Raw genomic sequence first — 25448 nt, 5'->3', positions numbered from 1 at the left:
GAGAAGTGCAGATGGTAAAAAGTACTCCCAGCCATGGATGCCATCTGGGAGATGAGGAGCAGCTGTAGATTTAGGCATACACTAAGGTTGCAACCCCCACGACAGAAGACTGAGCACATCACTTCCAGGGTAAGACAGGCCTGGTCATGGCACCCAAGTCCTCGCACTTTCTCCTACCTGAGTTACCTGTATCTCATCTCCCATCTAGGCAAGACCAGTCTGTCTTCACTCACACTGCTAATCTGGCTAGTCCCCAGGAAAAATTAAGAAATGATAGCAGCAGTAACAAATGAAATTCAGGCACAGGCAGTGTCCTCACTAGGGAACTTCTGTGTTTATGGCAACTTCTGTGATTTGGCTTCAAAATTTGCTTTTGCATCCGTGCTCTTTGGTTTACTCAACCAACAAAAAAGCACTGAAAATGTTTGTGGCTATTCACACTAGAAACGTTTCTAACAGTTTATCAACAAAGACCCCCAGATGGCTATCCCATCATGCACGGGCTGCACAGTTCTAAGAAATTCTTGGAATTTGGTCTGTTATGTGATCATAATCCCCTCAAATGTACCCTCTATTTTAAAAAGACTTTTATAAACACTTTAACATCATTCTCTTTTTTTTTCTACTAATGATCATGTTTTTCAAATGAACAGTATCTCAAATTTCATCATTATTTATCTTTTAATATAGTCTGAACTCTTGGCAGGTCCCAAGCATTCAGATATCCACAGAGCAGCTCCAGTTTTCTGAATAAATGTACAATTAATTACTCCAGTCCCTGTTTTCTCCCCCATCCCTTAAGATATCTTATTCCATATATTACCTATAAATAGCCCTTTAGCTGCTGTTTGTTCTTTACTGACATTCTTGTTCTTTATTCTCCAATAGAGCATTTACTTTTAATGTAACAAAGGACAAAAGAGCTGCTAGAACAACATATACTGCTTTCAGCAGGAAGCAACCTGTGTAGCTGCTAAGCGTTTACTTGTTTTGTGATTTTAAATTTATTTTCCACAGCAAATAGAAGCAAAACAACACTATGGGTTACAGAAGCAGAAATTTTAAATATTTTCTTTATGAAGTATATTTTGAAAAGCAAAATGAACAAACATGAAGCAATTTGCAAAACTTTCTAAGGAAGAGACTTGACTATAAAGGACAATAAAACTTTGACTACTGTCACTACTAAACAGCAATGTATGTATGTACATGTCTGTCTGTCTGTCTGTATGTTTTTGAGAAAGAGTCTCACTATGTTCCTTGGCTGTCCTACAACTCACCATGTAGACAGGGCTAGCCTCAGATTCAGAGACCCACCCACCGGTGCCTTTCCAGGTGCTGGGATTGAGGGTGTATGCTACCACAGCCAGCAGCATTTATGCTTTTGCTAATACTTCTTTATTGAACTCTTAAAACATCTTGTCCAAACATCAATCAACATTCTGCATATAAATTGGGCACCAGTTCTCTGGTGAATTTACATTATTTTTATCAAGGAATTTTCAAGCCTGTCTCTCTCTCTCAGAGTTCACACTTGGGCTTTACCTGCATTTAAATCTCAAATTAAGTGTAGTAGGAAGCAAAGCACAGCAAAACAAAAAGAAAGGTAAGGACAGGTATGCAGTTTTAAGTAAAGGTAGCTAAGTCTTTGTCAGATGAGGATGACTAAGGAAAGGCAAGGCTGAGCTGATGGCAGCTGAGGCAGACAGTCTTAAAGAGGAGCCAGCAGCAAGGCTGACACAGAAAAACAGAAGTTTAGCAGCAGGGAAAGTGCCCTCAGAGGGCATGGCAGTTCCTTAGATTTTGGTGGCACTTTAGAATGATATTAGTTAATAAGAGTTACTTCTGATAATTTGTTGTTTAATAAATTTATAATTATGGCAGGAAAACACAAGTATACTATCCATTCAGAAACTGTACTAAGTATTCACTGCTCAGGCTAGAAATAGGAGACGTGACAGCTCAATTCAGAGAGCTTAATAGCTGTATTTAAAAAACAAACAAAAAAAAACCAAAAAATAAAAATTTAAAAGTAAGAATATATCCATAATCCCAACACTTGGAGGTGAAGGAGGATTAACAGAGACTAGAGGCTAGCCATAAGTTCAAGGTCAGTGTGGAACTAGGTAGCCAGGTCCCATTTTAGCTAGGTCCCATCTCAAAAGCAAAAGAGGTATAGCCTTTTCAGATGGCCAGGAAACAACAAAGGATAATGTAAGTCAGCCAACCAACTAGTACTGAGACAAATTATAGAGAGGCAAGCAGAAGCCAGTTCAGCTCTGACCTTCAATAAAGGGTACAGATTTCAATTTTCAAATGCTTTTAAAAAGCAGAGAAGTGGAATTAGAGAGATGCCTCAGCAGTTAAGGGTACGGGTTGCTCTTCCAGAGGACCTGGGTTTGGTTCGCAGAAACTACATGGCAGCTCACAACCATCTCTAACTTTATTTACAGGGAAATTTGATACCCTCTTCTGGCTCCATGGGCTCTAGGCATAGACACGATACACACACACACACACACACACACACACACACACACGCCAGCAAAACACATACACATTAAAAAAAAAAAGCAAAGCATTGGCATGAATCAATTTATATCTTAAAAATTAAGGTAAATTTTACTCAACACAAAATTAACTACTTAAAAATAAAACATTTTGTATACTAGTTACACTATCTAACTATCACACATATCCTAAATCATTAGGCTATCCCAAAGATAGACCTACTTAGGCTGTTACTTCCTGCATGCTGCTCTCACCTTGAGTCCCTGGTAACTACTAATGTGCCTGCCTGTGGCACAGAATACCTCATACAAGCATCATACAACACAACCCTTGTACCCGACACTTTCATTTACCATGCCTTAGAGGTTTATCTACTTTATTTTTGATGCAGCCAAGTGATAGTTCATTATTTATATCACAATGTATTTATCATCTCCTGATGGACACTTTTAGAAATCTCCACCTTTTACTACTGTGAATAGTGGCTTATGGTCATTTGTGTACAATTTCTGTTTGAATACATGTTTTGCTTCTCTTGTGCATATTTCAGGAGTAGAATTATTATTAGGCTATAAAGTTACACATATTTTTAACTTTATGAGGATCGCTGAACTGTTTTCTATAGCAGGTACCTGGAATAAGAATTCTAAAACTCTAATTTCTTAAAAAAAAAAAAAAAAACAAAAAAAAAAAACAAACCCACAGAAATACTGTAAGTACTGTAAGAATATAATTTTGCTTTAATCCCAGGTGTGATATATCACTGACTGATTTGCTGAGTGCTCTACCAGAGGCATGGGTTACACCAGCTGCTGATAGGGCATGTGAATGCTAGTATACCAAGAGACAGAGGCTGTTGGTTGTTCAGGGGTTGTTGTGCTTTATTAGTAGTCATGCTCAGAGGAGAAAGAAGAAGTGAGGTCCAGAGACCAGCTACACTTGCCCTGCTTTGCAGTTATTAGTAGTAATCAGGTTCCAGTTCCTTTATATCCTCAAAACATTTCTCCTTTTGACTATTTTGACTGAGGGAAGTGATGTGTCACTACGGGTGGTTTTGGTCTGCCCATTCCCGGGATATCATGGAGCTTGTTTAATGAAGGCCAGATCTTGTAATAGCTGTTTTGCCCCTGCCTCCTAGGAGCCAAAATTACAAACCAAGTCCTCCCTCCTTGACTTCTCACCATGATTTTGATGTGCACTTCTCTAATGACCGATGTTAATGCTCCTATACTTACTGCCATTTGGAGAAATGACTATTCAAGTCATTGCCTGCTTTTGAACTGGCTTGTATTACTGTTGAAAAAAATTCTTTATTTTAGAAATTGGTCTCAGCAGGTATACTTTACAGATAAGGAAATGTTTCCGAGATCACCTTGTTTGTAGTCACAGAAGAGATAAGTAATGAAAATATGACTCCAGCAAAGTCCTATCTAGGCTTCATAGCAACATGATAAAACATACATGATGCCCATAATAATACATATACATATAAAATACAACCTGTAAAATATTACACATTACTCACCCACTGATAGTATCTTTCACAAACTTTTAATATTGAAAGTTATGTCTACTTAATAAGTTTTTTCTTTAATAAGGTTGAACCTTTTCATGTTTAATACTATTTTCCATAATTCTTTTGCCTTTTTGTTTTAAAGGCATTTTAACCACCTACACATCATTCTTGACAAAACAGCTCTGAAAATTATCATTTTATTCTCTTGGATTCCTGTGTGATTTCCAATAATCTAGCACATTATATTCAAATAATGATGATTTGGCCAATTTTCCTCAATATTTATATCTTTTTTTGTTTTTATCTAATTACATGACCACAAAAATGTCTACTTAATAAACATAATATAAAAACATATTTAAAGTTTATATGAAATATAAAAATATATATATTATCTGACAAGCTAGCTGTAAGGTCTCAATTTATAGAGCTATATGCATTAAAAGGCAAAATTTCATTTTTGTGTTATTCTTAAGAATAATTTTTTGTAATACATTTTCACCTATACATTCATTTACAAATGTATGACAGATAAGCAGTTCTCAAACCTAGCAGCAGCATTTTGGCCTGCAAAGATGGGGGTTTGGAATACAGTGCTGCAGGTGTCACAGTTCAGTAATTAGAAAACCCAATGAGTAATAATCAAGCAGAACTCCTGTGTGAAATTCAGACTTGAGATTGAAAACTTGGAACATAAGAATGTAATTATCCTCAAACTCCTTTTACTTTAGGACCTGACTGGCATCTAACAATAATTACCTAAGCTTAAAAAGCCAACCAATTAAAAAGAATGCCATGAAGAACTGTGGTAGCACGGGCCTTTCCTTGTGTATTTTAAGTGTTACTATAAAAACTTCAACGTATTTCTTTCAATCACAGAGGGAATTACATCCCCAAATCTGGACTCTTCCTATCACAGCTTACACACTGTTTTCATTTTTAACCAAACCTTACAAGATTTTTAGTACTACAGAGATTTTTTAAACTGTAATATAGGAAAAAAAATTCTATGGATGGGCAGCAGTAACCATAAATAGGTTATTTCCTGGCAGAAGGGAATATAAATTTACTTAACAGTAATGTTACAGAGAAATAAAAACCATTTCTACAGTCTACTGAATAACAACTTGTTATGCTTATTTTTTTGACAATAAAAGGTTAACTATTTTAGATGATAAACGACTTCTTTTTCTCTCTATCCAGGCCTACAGCAACATTTGGTTTTGCATCTCTACAGCATGAAAGCTACACCAGAAAGAAAAAAAATACTCTCAAACTAGTAATGGGGGTGGGGGGCCCAGCTCTAAAAGATATTCTAGGACATGCTTGTTAAAACCACACCTACCTCTGCTTGAAATTCAGTTTTGAAGAATCTGTTACCTTTACTTCACAGCTCAGTTCTCTCACAATGACTTGCTGTTAACATTTGATAAATCTTACATACTTTCTCTTGTATAATATTTTTATAAGACATAGTGCTTAATTTAAAAAAATAATATTACCATTCAATAATCAGTCTTAACTATGCCTCCTAAATCTTGAGTTTTAGCCTTTACTATTAATTCTCAATATTTTGAATTGTTTAAAAAATGTAGCTTTGAGTTTTTATGTCAGTAACCTTGGGCATATAGATCGTGGAACTGAAAAGGGAGCGTAGGAGAACACATGTGACATGAAGGTGGGAAGAGGGGATGTGGAGAGTGGCGGGGCACAAGCAGGGGTGAGGGACAGAAGAGTGGGTGCATGGACCAAACACCACAGGAGACCTGCTATTCTGAGAATCAATTAAGATAACAAAAACAATAAACAAAACACTTTCTTCATTCCTTCCTTCCCTATCTACATTGAAAAGGTTATTTCTACCAACACACTTGTAGTTGTGTAAGCAGAAAATGTTAATTTCATCTTTGATTTTCCTGTTTTTCCATAATCCAATCAGTGACATGTTACATTTACTATCAATGCCTCCATTAACACTGTCACTACACAACACAGCCATTTAGTGTAACTAACGCCCATTCAGAGCTCCTCTTACTGTTTCTAAAGTCAGGGTCCAGGTTACCATGCCTCTGATCACTAATACCTCGAACTCTCTCCTGTTCCTCACCATACACACCTTAGCCATATATCCCATTTCCTAAACGTATTCCATTCCTTTTCTTTTTTCCCCAGCTTCTCCTAACACCAGCTTCAAGATTCTGAAAGCCAAGATTTTATATTGTTTTATTCCTGAGTTTGGGCTCTTTGGACTTCACATGTGAAGATTTGTCTTTATGTGTCTAGTTTATTCCATTTAACCATGTCTTCCAGGATCATCATGTTACAATGGCAGGATTTCTTTCTTTTTAAATAAAAAAATGGCATTACATTGTGAACACACACACACATACACAAAGACAGAGGCAGACAGAGAAAAATCTTACACATTCATCTATTGCTGGATACTGGTTGATTCTGTATCTTGGCGATTATGGCTATTGGCCAGCAAGGCTATCTTTACCTCTTCAGCATCGCACCAAGCTTCTTTACATGGATGCAACTCAGACCTCTACAGATTGAGCCAACAGCCCAGCCCATTAACCACATATATTTTAGCATTATAAGTATTTCCAGGGTATTGCACATAGGATTTTTTTATAAGACAGATTTCTCCTGGCCCCATACAAAGCCAGTGTGTCCCTAGTCACTGCTCTTTTGTCCATGGCACTAGCTACAATGTACTATGCTGTACTGTTCATGTTCTTTTACACAAGTAAGCTCTCTGGGCAACGAGCACTCTTAGGTCTTACTTTTTAGCCTGTCCCAGTGCTTTCAGTAAGTACTGATTAAATTAAAAAATGTAAAAGCTTAAAAGAATTATTTTGTTATGTCTCAATATGTGTATTAACATGGGTGAAGGGCACCACACAGGTTCTCTCTAAGAGAAGCAAGTGCTCTTAACTACTAAGACACTTCTCTACTTCCCCAGCTGCCTATTTAGAAACCTAATTGTCTTCGTGTATGTATTTTCTATGCCACATTTGCATAATGGTGGTAGGTTTTAGTAAGGGACCAGACTGCCTATACATCAAATCTACAAAAAAAGCCTCTGGATTTTTACTTACTTACTTATTTATTTAGCTACTTATTTTGTATAACCATTCAGTACCTAATTATACACATTTGACAATTGTAAAGAAATAAATGACTTTTACCTTATTATAATTCTTGGCTAATTCCAACATCTCTTTTACCACCGATTCATTGTGTTTACAATGTTCACTGTAGTCCAGAAGTGTCAATCCTTCCATCCAACTCTTCTTATGCAAATTTAACAGCATCTAAAAATATGGGGAAAGCATTATTTTGGTACCATAAAAATATTTCTTTTCCCTGTCTTATTTAAAAAAACTTCACAAAAATTAATGAATTTAAATATATTTTATTCATTTAAGTAAGTACCAGCTGGAAATATCCTAAATTTATACTAAAATACACTGGTGCTCAAAATCCATGCCTTTGTCTCTCTCTGGTACCCACGTCAATTAAGAGACAGATGCCTTTCCTAATACACTGACTACGAATGACTGTCTCATACTGTTTTAACAAAGATCTTTCTTCCCTTGCATGGTGAGACACCGCTTTTATAGTATCTATGGGAATTTTTTCTTTACCTTAGTCAGTAGTATTTAACATCACCACGGGCTAGCTAAACTTTAAAATATCTAACCGCAGCAGCTTAAAAAAAACAAAACAAAACAATGAATCAAAGGCTGCATTGAACTCCCATATTATATATATAGGTTTGCTATAAAAACTTATTACTTACTGACAGACTGACAAAACAAAACTAGAAAAAGACTCACAGACATGTCCAGTTTTCACACACATCAACACACTGGAACTGGGTTATCAGTCAACAAGATAAATAACTGCACAACTGCACACTCAAAAATTTAAAGACAGGGTTTATGTGCACAGGCATGTGCACTTTTCTTTGGCAGGGGTGATGCAGGGAGGGAGTCACACTATGTTGCCAGTTTGACCTTTCACTCACAAACGTCCAGATTCAGCATTTCAAAAGGCTGTCACCTCACCTGCCTCACAAATTTGCTATCTTCTTTTACTGTATTTATTTATTTTGGGTGGGCACACATGCCACAGAATGTACATGAAGGTCAGAGAAAAACTTTAAGGAGTTAATTCTAGCCTTCTTCCACATAGGTCCAAGACAGTCAACTCTTGCTATCATGCCTACAAGGAAGTATCTGTATCTGCTGAGATGTCTGTCTCACAAGACTGAGTTTGTCTTTTGTTGTTGTTGTTGTTCTGTGTCTCCCTAAATGTCCTCTGGAAATTTTTCATATGACTTAATTTTTAAACATTATTTATGTATAAGTACATGCATGTGCCTGGAGAGGCCAGAAGAGGGCATCAGTTCCCCTGGAGTTAGAGTTATAAGCAGCTATGAGAAGTCCGATGTGGCTGCTGAGAATCAAACTTGGGTCATTTAAGAGTAGCCACCAATAAGCCATCTCTCCAGCCACAAGTTTATAATTTTACAATAGCTTTTTAAAAAAACTCATGCTCTAGAATTTGCCTTCATTTAAGTACTTCCACTGGAAGAAAGTTAATTTTTTTAAATAATTGAATACATTATGACATGTAAAAAAAGAAGAAAAGCAAAACAAGCCTCACAGCACCGGACTGCTCGATGCTGCTGTGCCACTGTAGCTGCAGTGTGACTCCAGCTCTGGGGAAGCCAGGAGGGCAACAGGTATGCAAGTGGTACATAAACATACATGCAGGCATAAAAATACATCACAGAAGTAAGAAGAAAAGTTTTCATAGACTTACCTTCTGTTCCAGTTCATTTTTCCGATAATTAATAGTGATAGAGTAATAATGTCTGTTTAATCCATGAATTAATGCCTAAAAGCAATTTTAAAATGATCAATTAATGTATCATCTAATCAAACTGTTGATATAGCTTATGCATGATACAATCACATCCTTCTTATTTATTTATTTAACCAAGTCTCACTATGTAGCTCCATCTGGTCTTAAACTTACTGTGTAGAATAAACTGGCCCTGAACTCACAGAGATCTGCCAGCCACTTTCTCAGGGTCCTGAGATTACGGGTCTGCATGGCTACCATGCCCAGCTTTTCTGAAAAATTAGTTGGTAAAGGCCCTTATTACCAAGCCTGAGACCCGAGTTCAAACCCTTGGACCCATATGGTAGAATAAAACTGACTCCTACAAATCCCTTCTCAACAAAATAAATGAAACATAAGAAATTTTTAACAAAACTAGAAGGGGTCTTATTATAAATGAAGAGTAAATTAAACATTTTCCTCAGCTGCTGGTTCTAGGATGAAGTTTAAAGGACTGACTCTTTCTACATCACTACAGGAATCTCCCACAGCCATGCGGTCACAGCAATGCAGTCTGAACTCATCATCAGAGCCTGTCACAAACTACCCATAACCATTACCTGATTTTATGGTGTTTTAGAGGGCAATGTGCTTTTCCAGAAGAAAAATAGAACACAAGTCAATAGTACCCATGTCTCTTCATCCACATTAATCTGGGTTTCCCTTTTTGTTAATTCAATTTTCACTAATTGTGTTCAGGCAATTCTCCAAACTAGCAATGAGAAGGTGGGTGGGTGGGTGGGTGCGTGTACAAGCGATTACACTTGCTAATCCATGTTTGTTCATTGTATTTGTTTGTCCTTTTAGGTCAAGACTCCTGGACATCTTTAGGAGTCTTTCTAAACTGCTCTCCACGTTAACTGTTGAGACAAGGCCTAGTCACAGAACTTGGAGCTTACTGACTGAGATATGCTGGCTGACCAATAAGCTTCTGGGATCTCCTGCCAGGGTAACACACACACACACACACACACACACACACACACACACACACACACATACACACTGTCTTACCCTTGTGTCTGTACAACAGACACTCACCAACAGGCCCTGTGCAGACCCAGAAGCTCGTTCTTTACCATGTTCACCTCACTATGTTCTTCAGAGATAAGAAATCCAAATCCCATCTATCAGAATTGTTTTCATCCAACACAACCTCTAAGATAAATAGATAAATCACAACAGAAACCTAAGCAATTTTTAAAAAAGAAGGAACTACAGGAGAAATCAAAACTATTGTTCTGTAAAGAAATGTACAATAAAATGACTCCTAACTACGTTCTGCTATACCCATACAGGCATGTCCCAGCTGACATCAGAGGCTTCAATCTCTTGCAGTAGATGGGGACTCACACAGAGACCCACAACTCTACAATGTGCAGAGAGTAGAGACTTTGGAGCACTTAGTCTGAAAAGATGTCTTTATCACACTCCACTCCTGAGGGGATGGATGACACCAAGGAAGCAATGTCTTCCAGACACATCAACCAGCATATGTATGAACTCAGACTCTGGCAGCGAGCACAAGGCCTACACAGGAAGTATGCACAAGCTCCCATCCATACCAAGAAACCATCTCCAACTTGCAAAAGAAAGGTATTTTCTCTAACAGAGGCTCACATACCACACATAAGTAAGCACAGCCCGGTGCCCAGCAGCAGACAACCAATACAAACTGAGTCCAATGGTATTTTTGCCTCAAACTGCTTTGTTTGAACATTTTTTTAAAAAATGGTCTTTTCCTTATATAATTCCCAATTTTGTGTTTTGTTTCTTGTGCTTTTTCTTTTCTATTTTTTCATATATATATGTAAATATATATATATATATATATAAAAGTCACTGTATATGTACAGAAGAAATAGAAATATAATTTATACTTTTAAAAAAGCAAATGTAAAAAAAAATCAAAATGTTTTGGAGTTAATTTTTGGAAAATAAAGGCAGACCTAACCAAATAACCACCACTTTCTAACTAGGTATTTTACATTCTTAAAATTGCCTAGAAAAGTTGGGGGGAAGTGAACACCCAGTAATTTCCTAGTATGCGCTTTATAACCCACACATTCTAACACAACAATCTAGTAGGCTCACTCTTCTATATGTACATGACAGATGAGTAAAAAACAATATCTTAAATATAAAAATTAAATATCAAATGACTTGGTATTTCCTAGGTTAATCGGTGTTCACATTACTAATACATTTTATAAGAGTAACCTATAAAGACGATAGAAAGTAATTGATTTCATGTGAAAATACAAAGTTGATTTCAAATTGTTGGTGTATGAAATTTAGTCAGTAAGAGATCTATTACATCCTTATCTACTTAAAAATTACCAGATGTAGTAAATCACCTTTTACTGAATAAAATTGCTGTACCATAGCAATCAGAAAGTGGAACTGCTCACGGATCCCTAAATCTGAACATGTCTCAGTGTAGACACAGCCTGACTGGAGCGGGCAACGTGGTTGTAAGCACAATCTTTGTGCAATAACTAACTGCACTGAAGACTACATGACGGCAAAACTAACAATGGTTACAACCAACAAACCCAGAGGCCAGTCCCTGAGTCCACAGACAAATTAGCCTTCATTTCAAAGATGAATCACCAGTGCCACTGAAATAAACAACCTAGTGCTTGGTAGCACCATTTGGTTTTCAATTATATTACTTTGATAAATGTAATAAAACTTATCACAAGCACCGTGAAAGATTAGCAAGTACATGATAAAACAATAGTCAACAGTATTACAACTTTACTTACTCACCTACTGAGACAAACTGACCAGAAGCTTTGACCACACAGGAAGACTGTGAACAGCAGTGGTTCTCAGCCTTCCTAATGCTATGGCCCTTTAATACAATTCCTCATGTTGTGGAGATCCCTGCCCCCAAATCATAAAATTACTTCTGTTGCTACTTCATAATGGTAATTTTGCTACTGTTTTGAATTGTAACAGAAAATTTGCTTTCTGGTGGTCTTAGGCAACCTCAGTGAAAGGGTCATTTGACCCCCAAAGGGATAGAGAGAGACCCCGAAGGTAGAGAACCACTGGTATAGATCCAGTATACTTGTGGTTAAACCTCCATACATTATCTGCTATGGATACAACAAGGGTTTTATAAATCACTTTGCTGGGCATTATAACATGTACTTGTAATCCCAGCACTCAGGAGGTTAAAGCAGAATTCTAGGTTTGAGGCCAACCTGGACACAGAGTGAGACTGTCTCAAAACAAACCAAAGTATCACACAGACAACATATGAATCAGGGCAAAATTGTATGAAATTTCCAACTATAATATAAAAGAATAAAAAGGTCTACCAGGTCTTACATATGTCAAGAGTAATTTAAACAGCTCAGGTTTCTGGGCCTCAGCTGCCTCATCTAGAAAATGCCTATGACTGTTTAACTGCTGCTGTTTTATGTCTGCATCTTGTAATTATTAAATAATGTTTCCAAATACTTTTAACTCTGTTGCATAATGTTGTAGATTGATGTTAAGGTGATAAATGATTGGACAGTGAAGAGATAGACAGAAAAAAGGTAGGGAACTCCAAGAGGAGGGGGAGATCAAGATGTAACTGGAAAAAGCAGACTTAGATCCTGGCGTCCGTAATCGGATATAGGTAGATATGAATATTTTAAGGGTTTCTGTAGGTCATTTTATCTCATATAGAAGGGCAGTTTGTGTCTTATTGTGTAGAGGGTTTGTGGATTGAGAAATGTAATATATAAACACTGGGCAGTATTACCTACACGAGACAGAAGCTGCAGGGCAGGCAGAGTGAACCAACCGCCAGTCCGTGGGCTCTGCTCTACACTAGAGTGGTGTTCTCAGAGGCTGATAAAGAGATAAGCACTTAGATTTTTAATATTTACAGCAAAACAGTGCAATCATGCTGAGGGCTACACTTCAAAGCCAGGTGCATGTATTGAGTACCAAAGTTAACTAAATGTCCACAGGGTAACAACTTCAAGATTAATTGCAACTTTTTTTGAAATATCAAAAACCAACAAGTTTTTAATGGAGTACTTTAAAAAATTAATCACTAAAATAAATACTGCCATTTCTAAACACTTATAGCCAAATGTTCCAGGTACAAAATTGTTTTATGTATTATACTAGAAGCAAGTGGCACTGTTTTAGGAATTATACTTAGAACAGTAATTTCTCTAAGAGTGAAAATAGAATTTATCATTAACAGTATTTTCTTAGGCTGAAAAAGTGACTCGGAGGTTAAAAGAGCTTGCTGCTTTTGCTAAGGACCTAGGTCAATTCCTAGCACTCACCTGTGGGTTTGCAACCATCCAAAACTCTAGTTCTAAGGAATCTGATTCTCTTTTCCAACTTCCAAGGGTATCAAACACATACATGGTACACACACTTACATGCAAGCAAAACACTCACACATAAAATGCATAAAAAAACATAAAATACTATAAATATTTTGTTTTACTGCAGTGTTTCTGGTTTTTTTGTTGTTGTTTTGGTTTTTTGTTTGTTTTTGTTTTTTAAGATGGGGTTTCTCTGTATAGCCCTGGATGTCCTAGAACTCATTCTGTAAACGAGGCTGGCCTGGAACTCAGAGATCTCCCCATCTCTTGGGTACTGGGATTATGGGCATGCACCAATAAAGATAAAGAAATTAGATTAAAGATAAAGAAAAACAAGAGGGAAAAGTCCCATTATTTTACTACCTAAAGAAAACCAAATCCAATGTGTTGGTATAAATATATAAGTTCAAGTTCTAAAACATGTACTTAATAAAGGGGGAACCTGTATATTCAATTTAAACCTTCCTGTGATGGTTAAATAGTTTAAAATGTGATCATAACATTCTCGTTTGTATAACAGAATACAGTGCTAGAAAATCACCAATGATTTCCAGAATGTATACTAATGCCTGTGGTCAGATTTCTTTCACTTACTTCTACATTGTTCCCTCTTAGCACCAACTAACTTTCCTTCAAAATAAAAGACATGGTATTTCTGAAAGGTTTCTAATCAACAACTTAAAATTTTCATATACACACCTTCAAATTCTATTATGGACTTGCTATCTAGCCTGCCCTACAAAATTTAAGTGTTTTAAGTTGTGTCTCTTTTTGGCTTGATTGAATTCATGTACTTTAGTGTTAAAATTGTCTTAAAATTGTAAAGCTCCCAGACAGATGTCATTCCAATGGGCACTACATAAACTATGAAATAAATAAATATATTTACAGATTCTAATTGGGAGACAAGACAAACTTAAAATAATAGGAAAGGCAATGCCACTTTAGCTTTTGTATAAAAGCCTTCTAACTTAGGCTGGAAAGCTGTTTCATAGGGTCCATTTTTAATTAGAGATAGAAGGTAGGATTAAACACTACCAAGTGGATTAGTGCAGAAGAAACAGGTTTCGATATCGATTTTTGTCTTAAGTTAAAAGGCAGTGTTTTAATTTAAAAAAGGAAACATGCAACAGGTGGCTGCTGACTTGCAATTAGTAAAAACTTCTGGCAGAAATATACCATGTAGTAGTAATCACAATGATTCTAGATTGTGAGATGCTATTTAACCTTTTGTAGAAAATAATGAAGCAGGATGATGCTATGGGGGTGTATGAGAAAGGTCATTATCAGGGGCTAAACAGACCCAATAATATATTCTCTTGGAACATGCAAGTATGGGCTTGTCTGTGCCCAATCAAAATCGCTGGTAGCTTATTTCATACTCATTATTCTCTGTAGTTTTGGCCTACCTTGTTAAAAAAATTTATTTCAAAAGCAACATACTTCATTTCTTTGAGACAAAGCATGTCACTATGATGAAGAGCTAGAATGAATACCAACAGCAAAACTGCGTAAAAGTACAGAGTTATCAAGTGTGACCAAGGCTGGACCATGGCGAACTGTCAACGCCACAACTCCCCAAAGACAACCTTAAAGCAAAACAACGGTTCAGAAGGGGAATGGCAGTAGCTACTATAATGTCTTTGTCCTGAGTGTCCTGTTTAATCAAACATGGTATTTTTGTCCAATTAATTAATCTTTAGAGAAATAATTACCTACACAGACACACAGACTGTGCGCTTAAAAACACATTTAACATAATTTCTTATAGACAATAAAGAGTTGTACTGAAACAATGAAGCACGTGAATGGAACAAAGAAAACACTATCACTCAAAGGGATATTAGGTGTTTGAATACCAAAGTAACAGCAGTTGATATCACTAGACAAACAAAATAGAAATTTAATAAAAAATGTTTATATGTGGTTTAGAGGACTTTAATCAAAGATGGGAATGAAACAAAAAAGGTGGAAAGAATTAAATACTACCTAAGAGCTGTTTCTTGGGACCTCTTAAAACATCCTGCTTTTTCTGCGTTATTTTTTATTACTCTGAAGAGTGCTTAGAAACCAATCTAGGTTAGCTAACTGCTCCTACCTGAAACTTTTATTGGCCCTCCTCTTGGATGCCAACTATTCAGAAGATAGAATCAATAGAGAGGTTCTCTTATACTCCCATGATAAAACATTTAAAACTCGACTAAAAACTGTCTCAGTTGAGGCAAATGTAACTTTTTGCAATACTATCTCCATCTTTTTTTGATACATACATATATTCATACATATACACATATGAGTTTTGTTCTGTTGCACAGGCTTGGTTCAAACCTGTAGTCTCAAAAGGAGCTGGTGATTTCTTTTAAAAAGGCAATTAAAAAAAAAGACTGCTTTTAAGAAAATTAAAACGATTAAGAATTAGATCTTAAAATGATGACAGCACATTTAAATAACAAAACAGACTTTTAACACATTATCAAATATCATCATTACCTGGATAGATGGCTTGTTTAAGTGGCCCAGATTGGAAGTCGTTTGTCTCGGTTCATGTCCTAAGACCATCATATTAGCATTGATCAGTCTGAAGGCATCAATAACAACCTGTAAAACAAGGTGTCAAGTCAGTTTCTTTTTAAAACAAGTGATGGTGCCAAGCAACAGTGGACAAGGCAAGATCAACACGCATCTGTTTCTGGCCCATTTCCAGACAATCATTTAATTATAATATTTATAAAAAGAGCCTCCTGCTGATAGTGCCATCAGTATACCACCCTCTATCTTGTAATGTAAGGTGACACCAATTATTGCGATTTTCATGAAGCAGCAAAATATTAACTTAGCATCTTTATTATTAAAAATATGTCATTACTAAGCATTCAGCAAATAACCTTCATTGCTGTGCTTACTTGTTACTTAAAGTTTTCCTGGTCAAAATGAGTGACAGGGAAACGAAAACTGAAAGTGAGCACAAGCTAAGGGACTACATCTAAGGCCCAGTCCTGTCACATCAGTTACGCCATCGCTGCACTTGAAATGACAACAAAATTGCAGCCTGCACGTCACTTGCCCGTGTATTCTCTACTAGTCAGATACCCTTTACTTCTTCTGATTCTGAAACACTTTATACCTTGTCTAATGGCTTTAAACATCCAAGCCACTGTCAAGGATCAGAGCACAATATAAGAAAACCAAGGTCACCCATGCTCTCAGTCAGAAACAATAGGTTACAATTTCAAGGAAAAACAGTCTTTTTGTTTATTAAAGATTCAGATTCCTTCATAACACATAACATGTTATTTAGCTCTTTCATATCAAGAGATTAATGAGAATCAGCTATTTTCCACTATTTTATTGCTGACATGCTCATCCTTCACACTTGAAAGAACATAAAGCTTTAAAAATGTGGCATTTTAGGTAAAACCATGTGGTACTAAGACAGACCACCTCTCCAAGACAATCCTGAAATAACAACACAGCACTTCATGATGCTCCTTCAAAAGTATGAAACAAGTAAGACGTCAGTGTTTTTGAAGCTACTGTTATCTGGATTTCCTTTCAATTATACAACTGTCGTGTCAATACACTGAAATATTAAAAACTATTATTCTCAAGTTAAGCTAACTGAAATACAATCAATTCTAAAAATGCATGCTTATAATGTCAACAACCACACCTTTAATCCCAGCATTCCTGAGGAGGCAGACTCAGGCAGATCTCTGTGAGTTTGAGGCCAGCCAGAGTTAACCTGTGAGACCTTGTCTCAACGAAGTGTTATTTATGCTCTATGAAGGTCTCTATATACTCCTGTTGTCCTAATGATAACAATAGTCAAGTTTTGATGTTGCTTTTAATTCTGTGGCCTGAACTTTCTCCAAAACTTCTTTTGCTTCAAAGCCAAGCATTGAATCAAAACCCTAAACAATTGCTTTAAGTGTTAATTGTAAATATAAAACAGCATATCACTGTTTTGTCAACTCCTTTATAATTCCACGCTTAGAGTTCAATAAAAATTATTTCTAGGAAAAAGAATTTGTAAAGTTTCATATTATATATCAATAAAATGCTTACATACATTTTTTATGGCCAACTGTCTTCAAGCTAAAATATTAGAAAGCAATTTCCATGCAAAAATGTGTCATTTTATGGAACAGTGTAAGCAGGTGCGAAGCATCATAAAAGAAAATGAAAATGCCAGTTAGGTCACAGTTAAGTGGATGCCATGACCTACTTCTTTTAACCCTGAAATTTAAGAGAGAGAGAGAGAGAGAGAGAGAGAGAGAGAGAGAGAGAGAGAGAGAGAGAGAGAGAGAGAACTTTACACAGCTTTAAGAATTTAATATGTTGTTCAACTAGTAAATTATGACCCAGATGAAATGACATGCTCAGATTGATAGTTCCTGAGCAGCAACAGAAATGATTACACTAAAATTAAAGGAATTTTCTGCCATCACTATAGCAACTGTCTTGAGGAAACTAACATGTTCAAAAACCTGCAGACCAAAATTAGATTTAACATGCAATAAAAAGTAAATATGGCAATATATTCTACATTTTAATTTCTGTACAATTTTATAATTGCCTTCTCGGCTGTGAGAATAAGTAGATTTCTCCTTTAGGACAACCTATCAAAATAGACTCATTAATGTCCAGTACACTAATGAGCAATGGGTGAAGAAGGTGTTAATTATGCCACAGTAAGATTCAAGAAAAAGCCCCAGTGAGAACTTGGAGGTGTGTCTAAGCTCAGGGCGTTTCTCCATGTTTGTGTATTTACAGAATGATGCAACAGAATGACAGCAAGTGGTCACTCATTGTTATGACAATAAGTCAGAATGCAACATACTAAAAACAAAGGACCTCCAAGAATTAAGACACTAAAGGGGAAAAAGAAAGAACAATGCATTCTTAAGGCATTCTGCTTTTTTAATGGCTTACTCTGAAATATGTATACATAAAACCAGTTGTGAACCTCAAAATTTAACCCAAAGAAAGTAGAAAAAAAAAAGACATCAAAATCACCTCCTCATAGCAACAATAACCTCCATACTGTAAGAAGGAAAACAAGAAAATCCTGTCAATATTGAAGCCCTAAAACCCACTGGGTCTCTATTTACCAGCCTGACCAGTTAATTTTTTCTGTGCAAGTGCCTTGAGACTTTTCAGAGGTCAGTGCAACAGTAGACAGCTTATAACAAAACCATTAGCAGTTTGGCTAGCTTAGGGAAACCTCTTACTTTCCTTTTTTTGTTTATTATCACTGCATGAATCTGCAGCATATGATAGTTTATAATTTCTCAGGCTTGTTAAATTCATGTTAAAGGTCTGTTTTCTTGTTGAATAAATTTTGTTCATATAATGCTGCCTATTTCATACACTCAGTCTTTAATAGCACCTTTGGTCTATGCGCAACTCACAGATCAAAACAGAGGACTAAAATAGGGGTTGATGATGCTATTTACATGTGTGATTCCTGCTGTCTTCTTGTTAGTAGCTTTAATATAATAGAAGACCTTGTCTGTTTTGTAATTAACACATCTTTACTGGAGAGATATTTGGAAGTGATTGCTGTGAATATACTGGTTAGTAAAATAAACACAATCACACACCACTTTCTGTTATCAGACAAATTTGTGAATTGTACACATTATACTCCAGATCAACAAACTGTGATATAACAGCCAAGTAGAAGACACATATTTATATAACCCTTTATTTTTCTGAAAATATGTATTCACTCTGACCTTGCAAATATAATTAGCTGTGGGATGTGCAGACTTCAGTACCATGGCTGCTTTACTAATTGCAACTCTTGGAAATAGATACTAAATATTTGGAAGCTGCCAATACAAAATAAAAACTGCATCTTTCTTGTACATCTGTCTCAGCTTACAAAAGCAAAATAGTTTTGAAAACAATACTGAGTTCTCTGTTTATCCCGAGTACACCCAAGGGTCAAGGACCTATCATTTCCATCTAACGAGGAAGTTGGCTTAGGGTTTAAGCTGTAATTATTTTCAGATTCAGTTTAATCCATATTCTTGACTTCTTCTATAAGTATATAACAGTTAATTCAATATGCTGTTTTTTAATATCCATGTTTCTCTAGGTCCCAAAAAGAGCAGACTAAATTTCTAAGGCATCAAACTGCAACCCTGACTTTTACATCCAAAGGAAGCTCTTTTTTTTAAAGCAACATTCAATGCAATTTAATGAAAAGTTATTTTATTGCATATATACTTCCAGCAGAGGTTACTATTATTCTCTTCCTCTCACAGTGGCTTCTTAGGGGCATTTCCAACTGTACGTATATTAAAGTCAATGACCAATGGACATGTTTCAAATACACACAACAAAAGGAAGACTGATGCCATCATTTTCTTGAGCTCAAGGGGGTAGGAAGATATAAATATTTAGAATCTTTTATAATTATAACCTAACACCTATAGCCGGTAAGGAAAAAAGGAAGGAGGAAGGAAGGAGGGAGGAAGGGAGGGAGGGAGGGAAGAAGGAAAGAAAAAGGAAGCAAAGGAGGAGGGAAGGAAGCAAGGAAGGAAGGAAGGAAGGAAGAAAGGTAAGTAGTAAAGATTAAGACCAAAAGCAATGCTAAAAACTTAAAGAAAAAGAAAGCACAGTTAACAGCTAAGTTTCATACTTCAAGGCCTGTGACCCAAGTGACCTACACAGCCACGCTAACCACAGAGAAAATGAGCCGCACTGGAAGAACAGGAGGCCACACCAAATACTGCTGCCTGGAAATGGCCGGTTATCAACTGCTTAGGCTGTTTCTAGACTCTTTAAAAATTAAGAATGAATGTGACCTGGGAATGCTGTGGGGGTTTGTGACCATTTCGTTACTTCTGCTGCTATGCACTGCCATGCATCTATAGATAAAAACATTTTCCGTCTCTTGTAAGCCCACAGCATAAAAAATTCAAAGATAACTTACTTTTTATGCCATTTCCAATGAAAAGCACTAAGAACTAAAACTGAGTCATGCCAAATACATATCGCTGATTTGCTATGATTTCTTGGTCTCAAGTTTGCAACATTGAAATTATTTATAAAATGTCAATTTTAGCTCTGGAAAAGAAATTCCTATGTGAATGTACAGTTTCTTTCTTCACCTCAGAGAATTGCTTACTGTACTACAGATCTGTAGTGCGATTTCAATATACTGAAGAAGAGGGTGGGGCAGGACCAGCATGGTGTACTTTCCTGGCAAGTGAAGACATGTAACAAAAGAGCAAACCCACAAATTTCGACATATATCCTTTAATGAAAACAAACTCATTTTTAGAATCTAGTTATGCAAAGGTAATTAGACATTTCTAGATTCATCAAACTGTATGAATAAAATTTATGTAGACAATAGAAGGAAACTGAGCACAACTTTTTAGTGTTTGCATATGGTCAGTATAGTATAGGAATTTGAGTGCCTACCCATGAAATTGCTCTCCTCTCAAAGTTATAATTCCAGGTCTATTACCTGCTAGCCAAGTGACCTAAGACAAATTACTTAATGGCTCAGTCTCTTTGTTTGCTCATGAATGATACTTCACAGAGCTGGTGATAAGATTAAATAATACAAGCGTGCTTGTCATTACAGTTCTTGTAAGCTGTGGTAGTCAGAGCTGTTCCCTTTAGATCTCTCTCTAACAGAACCTGCTGTGGACAGCAGAGCTGACTAAACTCTAGCAGCTGCACCTTTTAATCCACTGGGCAGTCACACCATGCAATGTATCCCCGGGGCTGCTCCCGGCCAATGACTAATCACAACCTTGGAACGAAAATTTAGCCATCTCTGCCAAAATAAAGACACCTTTGAAAACTGTAATTCAACTATACTCTATAAAGCTATGGCCAGGCTGCCCCACCCAAAACCACATTCCTCAAGCCTTTATCTATTACAGGTATTTTCTCCAAATAAATCTGTCATGTATGTAATCACATTTTGGTTCACGAGTACAGCACCCAACCTAACAAAGGTAGGTTGACACAGCTAACCAAGAGCAGCACTGTGAGGGTAAACACTGTAAAGTTTCCCTAAAACTCAAATCATAACTATAAACTTGCTATCCTGAGACATAAAAAGAAAGAAAATTAAGAAGATACATTTTAAGGCATTTTTTTCTTAGTAAAGTCTTAATTAAAAATGGAATAAAAGAATGTAGCTGAAACAATACCCTTTAAGAATTTTTTTGTGTTTATAGTATAATTACACCCCCTTCTTCCTACCAAACCCTCTAATGCACAACCTCAGTCTTTTTGTTTTCTTAAAAATCCATGGCCCTTTTCTTTATTTTACACACACACACACACACACACACACAAAACGGCAAATGTCTAGAATCTTTATTCATGAATGATAGATGTTTCTCAGTGCACAGGTGACAAATAGCACACTTAATATTGAACTCCTTAGGGGATGTCTAATGAGCTTCAAGAGCCCAACACCTATAGGTTGCTGGTCTGATACTAACTCAAAAGTGCCAATTGTCTCTGGTAGCTACACTCAGCCTATACAAAATGAACAAGTGATTTTAGATCTTGTTTTAGTATCAAACTGTGATAATAACAGTGATGTTTCTACTAATGGGCCCATATAAAGTAAACGATTAAAAAAAAAAAAAACTCTAGATACTAAAGACTAAGGTTTAATGGTGCTAATATGGCAACGGGCAAGTAAGGTATATATAAACGTTGTACTACACCATCATCTTTAAAGAAAATCAGATTATGTCCTCCAAACTAGCATTACTCAAAAGGTAAATATATTTAGCATGAAAAAGATCAACTAAATTCCTACATATAACATAACCATTTTAAAATTTGCTCATTAATAGGTAGAAATTATCTTTCCAAATCATTTCAATATCAAGAAGTAAACTGTAAATTATAATAACCAAAACTGCATCAGTTTATAACTGAAGAAACTAAGGCTTACGTAACTCAAAATAAATGATCTGCTACAATGTGTAAGAGACAGAACTATGATTTGTGCCTGTATGGGTGCTAAAGCCTGTATACTAGTTATTAGCAAGCTATGTGATATAATAACTACATTAACAAATATCACTTATACAAAAGCAGGGCTTGTGGCTCACTGAACACTAGACAGCTACTCCATAACAGCGGTTATGGCATAACAGTAAAGCCCATCAACGTTACAAACAACAAATGCCTAACGAAAGGAAAAATACTAAGAAAGTATGGGTGTGACTACCTTATGTAGAAAAAGAAAGCTATCACAATTTCACAACCCATCATTAGGTTTGACAATATATTCTCATTTCCTTACTACTGCTAGGTTTCTATGCATTTATCAATGTCTAGAGGCAGATTAAGCTAAAGTTTCACAGAACAGTTTCATTTAGAATAAAAACTACACAGTAAGTCCAGCTGTAATGTAAAACATGGCTGTAAACATCTGTTTCCCTGCTGATGTCTAATAATATCTGATGTCTTAGGAAAAAAATTTCTATAATCAATTCTACTCTCTTTAGAAAATTATAGAAACACATTAAAGCTCTCAAAACCAAGGCCTAGGTTCAGAAACACCTCCTTAAGAGCTAATGCCAAATCAATATGTTCTTAAAAACTAACACGTGATGCTGAAGGAAAGATTCTTAATTAAACCTACTATTTACCCACACAAAACTAACACTAGGGGTGGGAGACAGAGCTTCCTCTTCTCTGTATCTCCAATGCACACCTGGCACAGTGTTCCTCAGCACGGGGAATGGCTAGATAATTATGAAAGTAAAAGCCTCCAGTAAGCCAAAAGTCTGTAATATTCTTATAGGTCATTGTCTTAAATTCCACTTTTCCTAAACCAATACAGCTGCTGAACTCAGATTATTTTTAGACATAATCATACCACTGAAAACAAACAGCAAGTAAGATCAGCTACTCACAGTGTGCAGTGACACAAAAGCTTTAGATTAAAATAAATTTACCTCCAGATAACATTTAGTCCTTCAATAACTTTAAGTCTAAACTTGCCAATAAAGTCCTAGTTGGAAATGTATATCATCTATGTAAATGTAACATATCAATACTTGCAAGAATTTGACAGATATTCTGATATCTAAGTGTCATAAAATGTCAAACTGTTCAAGTCCATAGGCCAGAGTTTCGGCAAAATATATTCCCTTTCCTTTCCATTAATATACCTAAAGAAAAAAATCCTTGCAATGTTATATGCTTACTAAAGAAAGTTCTGAAATGAGAAGGCTCTCTTCATCATTTTCCTAAGCATGAACAAATTAAGGGCTAACTCAGATTTATTTTTAGTAAGATTTCCAGAGACATTAATATTCTCTATTTTTTAAAAAAGCTCGTTCTTCTTTCCACACTAGTAAAATACCATTTATCACATGGCAACTAAGTGACATGTATATCAACAGCACCGTATATATGATAATACTCTCTCATCAGTGTCTGTATCACCTCCACATATTCAATACTACAAAATGGATACAAAAGTTCCTCTTACAGAGATAATAAAATGAAACCTCACAAAACTTAGGTAACTGGTTTAAAATCATGTTGCTCTTCACTATTTTATCATGTCTCTTTACATAATTTATATGTATGGTTTTTACTTAAAACTACCACAATTTTAAAATTAACACATGAAATTACATTTCCCAACTCCTAAATATTTGAAAAAAAAAAAAAACAACAACAACAGGAAAACCCTTAGAAACATTTATTTTCCAATTCACTTTTTCCTTTCTTTCCAGTACCCCACGCTTGGTGAAAGATGTAGTCACTGAAAGAATGAAAGCAGCCCAGAAGCACCTAGTGTAGTTAGTGTTCCCCCTACCCTCTTCCCATATGGCAGGGTTTCTTTTCCTTCTTTTCTCCACAGCTTACTATGCTCCAATCAGGGCTTTCTAACGTACTCTGTTTTAATCATGGATGCTACCAAAGTACACTTTACTATATATTGGTAAATGTGGGGTTCTGGTCAGTAATCAGATTTCATTTTCAAAGCCTGTTGAATATTTATCGGGTTAAATGAACATGTTTCAGAAAAGCGCAGCCACTGTTTAGACTACGTGGTCATTAGTTTCTATAAGTTTTCAGTAGAATACATGCCCTGTGACTGCTGGAGTTAGCAGACAGCATCTACATATTCATTAAAAGTAACCTAGTCAAGGAAAATTAATTCTAAATCTAATATTTTTTAAAGAATAAGTTTAAGACCACATTGTACAGTAGTTTTCAGATGTTGCTCAAAGTAACACCATATGAAAAAGAAGTGTAGCAGTGTTCTAGGTTGAATCAACTTGTAAAGCTACTGCTAAAGGGTGACTACATGACAAAATAGGCAAGAAGTTACACTGTGCCATTTGAAGCTTTGAGTAAAAAAATATTTTGGTATCGTTACCTTACAAATAAAATGAAAACTAAAACAGAATCTTGAAACTATGTCATTAAATAGTTGAACTCAAGAGCTCACTGGCAGTCTCTGTGAGTTTACTCTCCACTTCTAGTATGAATTTCATGTATCATCTATGTAAATGAAAATTAGAGTTTTCTCTTCTATCATTAAAAGTATTTGTGCTACATAATTCAGCACATGATATAGATTCTTTATCATATAGTATATTTTATTATGATGATGGTCTTGTTGTTGGGTGCTAGGGATGTCAGCAAAGTCCAGGGAATAAACTTATCTAACCTTAAGTTAACATAACTCCTAACACATAGGGAAAAATTTTTCACATGTAGCACCTACTTTAAATAATATGAACCTCTGTTAAAATTAGAGAAAAATTGAAGTCCTCTCCCCTGACTCAGGCTACAGGAAGCTAGAGAGTGATAGCCTTGTCATGTGAACTTAAAAGGCTGTGCAATGACCTCGAGTGCTCACATTCCATTCCTGAGTTACTCTGGTTATAAAGAACCTATAAAACATAATATTCACAAGCAAATAAAAAAACTTAAGTGCTATATAATTTATAGTTTGATTTCTGTTTATGTTTAGCAGCAATAATAATAGCAACAGTAACAGTAGTAGTGCCTATCTCTAGGATTACGTCCAAATGGTTATTGCTTTAATACCTGGATATTATTCGATTTATAACACACTCAGGTCACCCTAAATGAAAACTGGGCTTACTAGGAATGAATTACAATGACAAAGAAAGAATCCA

At 35.9% G+C, this 25448-nt stretch overlaps 1 protein-coding gene across 1 annotated transcript in view; it reads right to left on the bottom strand.

The window, feature by feature from the left end:
* The window catches only part of PSMD14 (proteasome 26S subunit, non-ATPase 14), a 90016-nt gene that overhangs the window by 4893 nt on the left and 59675 nt on the right, over positions 1-25448 (bottom strand). Inside the window, exons 8-10 of the mRNA XM_080927119.1 lie at positions 15778-15885; positions 8864-8938; positions 7222-7347 (exon numbers count right to left, since the gene is read on the bottom strand). Coding sequence (XP_080783245.1) covers positions 7222-7347; positions 8864-8938; positions 15778-15885 — 309 coding nt within the window. The remainder of the gene's footprint in view (positions 1-7221; positions 7348-8863; positions 8939-15777; positions 15886-25448) is intronic.

This window comes from Micromys minutus (assembly GCF_963924665.1).
Source record: "Micromys minutus genome assembly, chromosome: 13".
Taxonomy (NCBI): domain Eukaryota; kingdom Metazoa; phylum Chordata; class Mammalia; order Rodentia; family Muridae; genus Micromys; species Micromys minutus.
The sequence above is the reverse complement of the archived record's forward strand: the minus strand, read 5'-3'. Positions and strand labels throughout refer to the sequence as shown.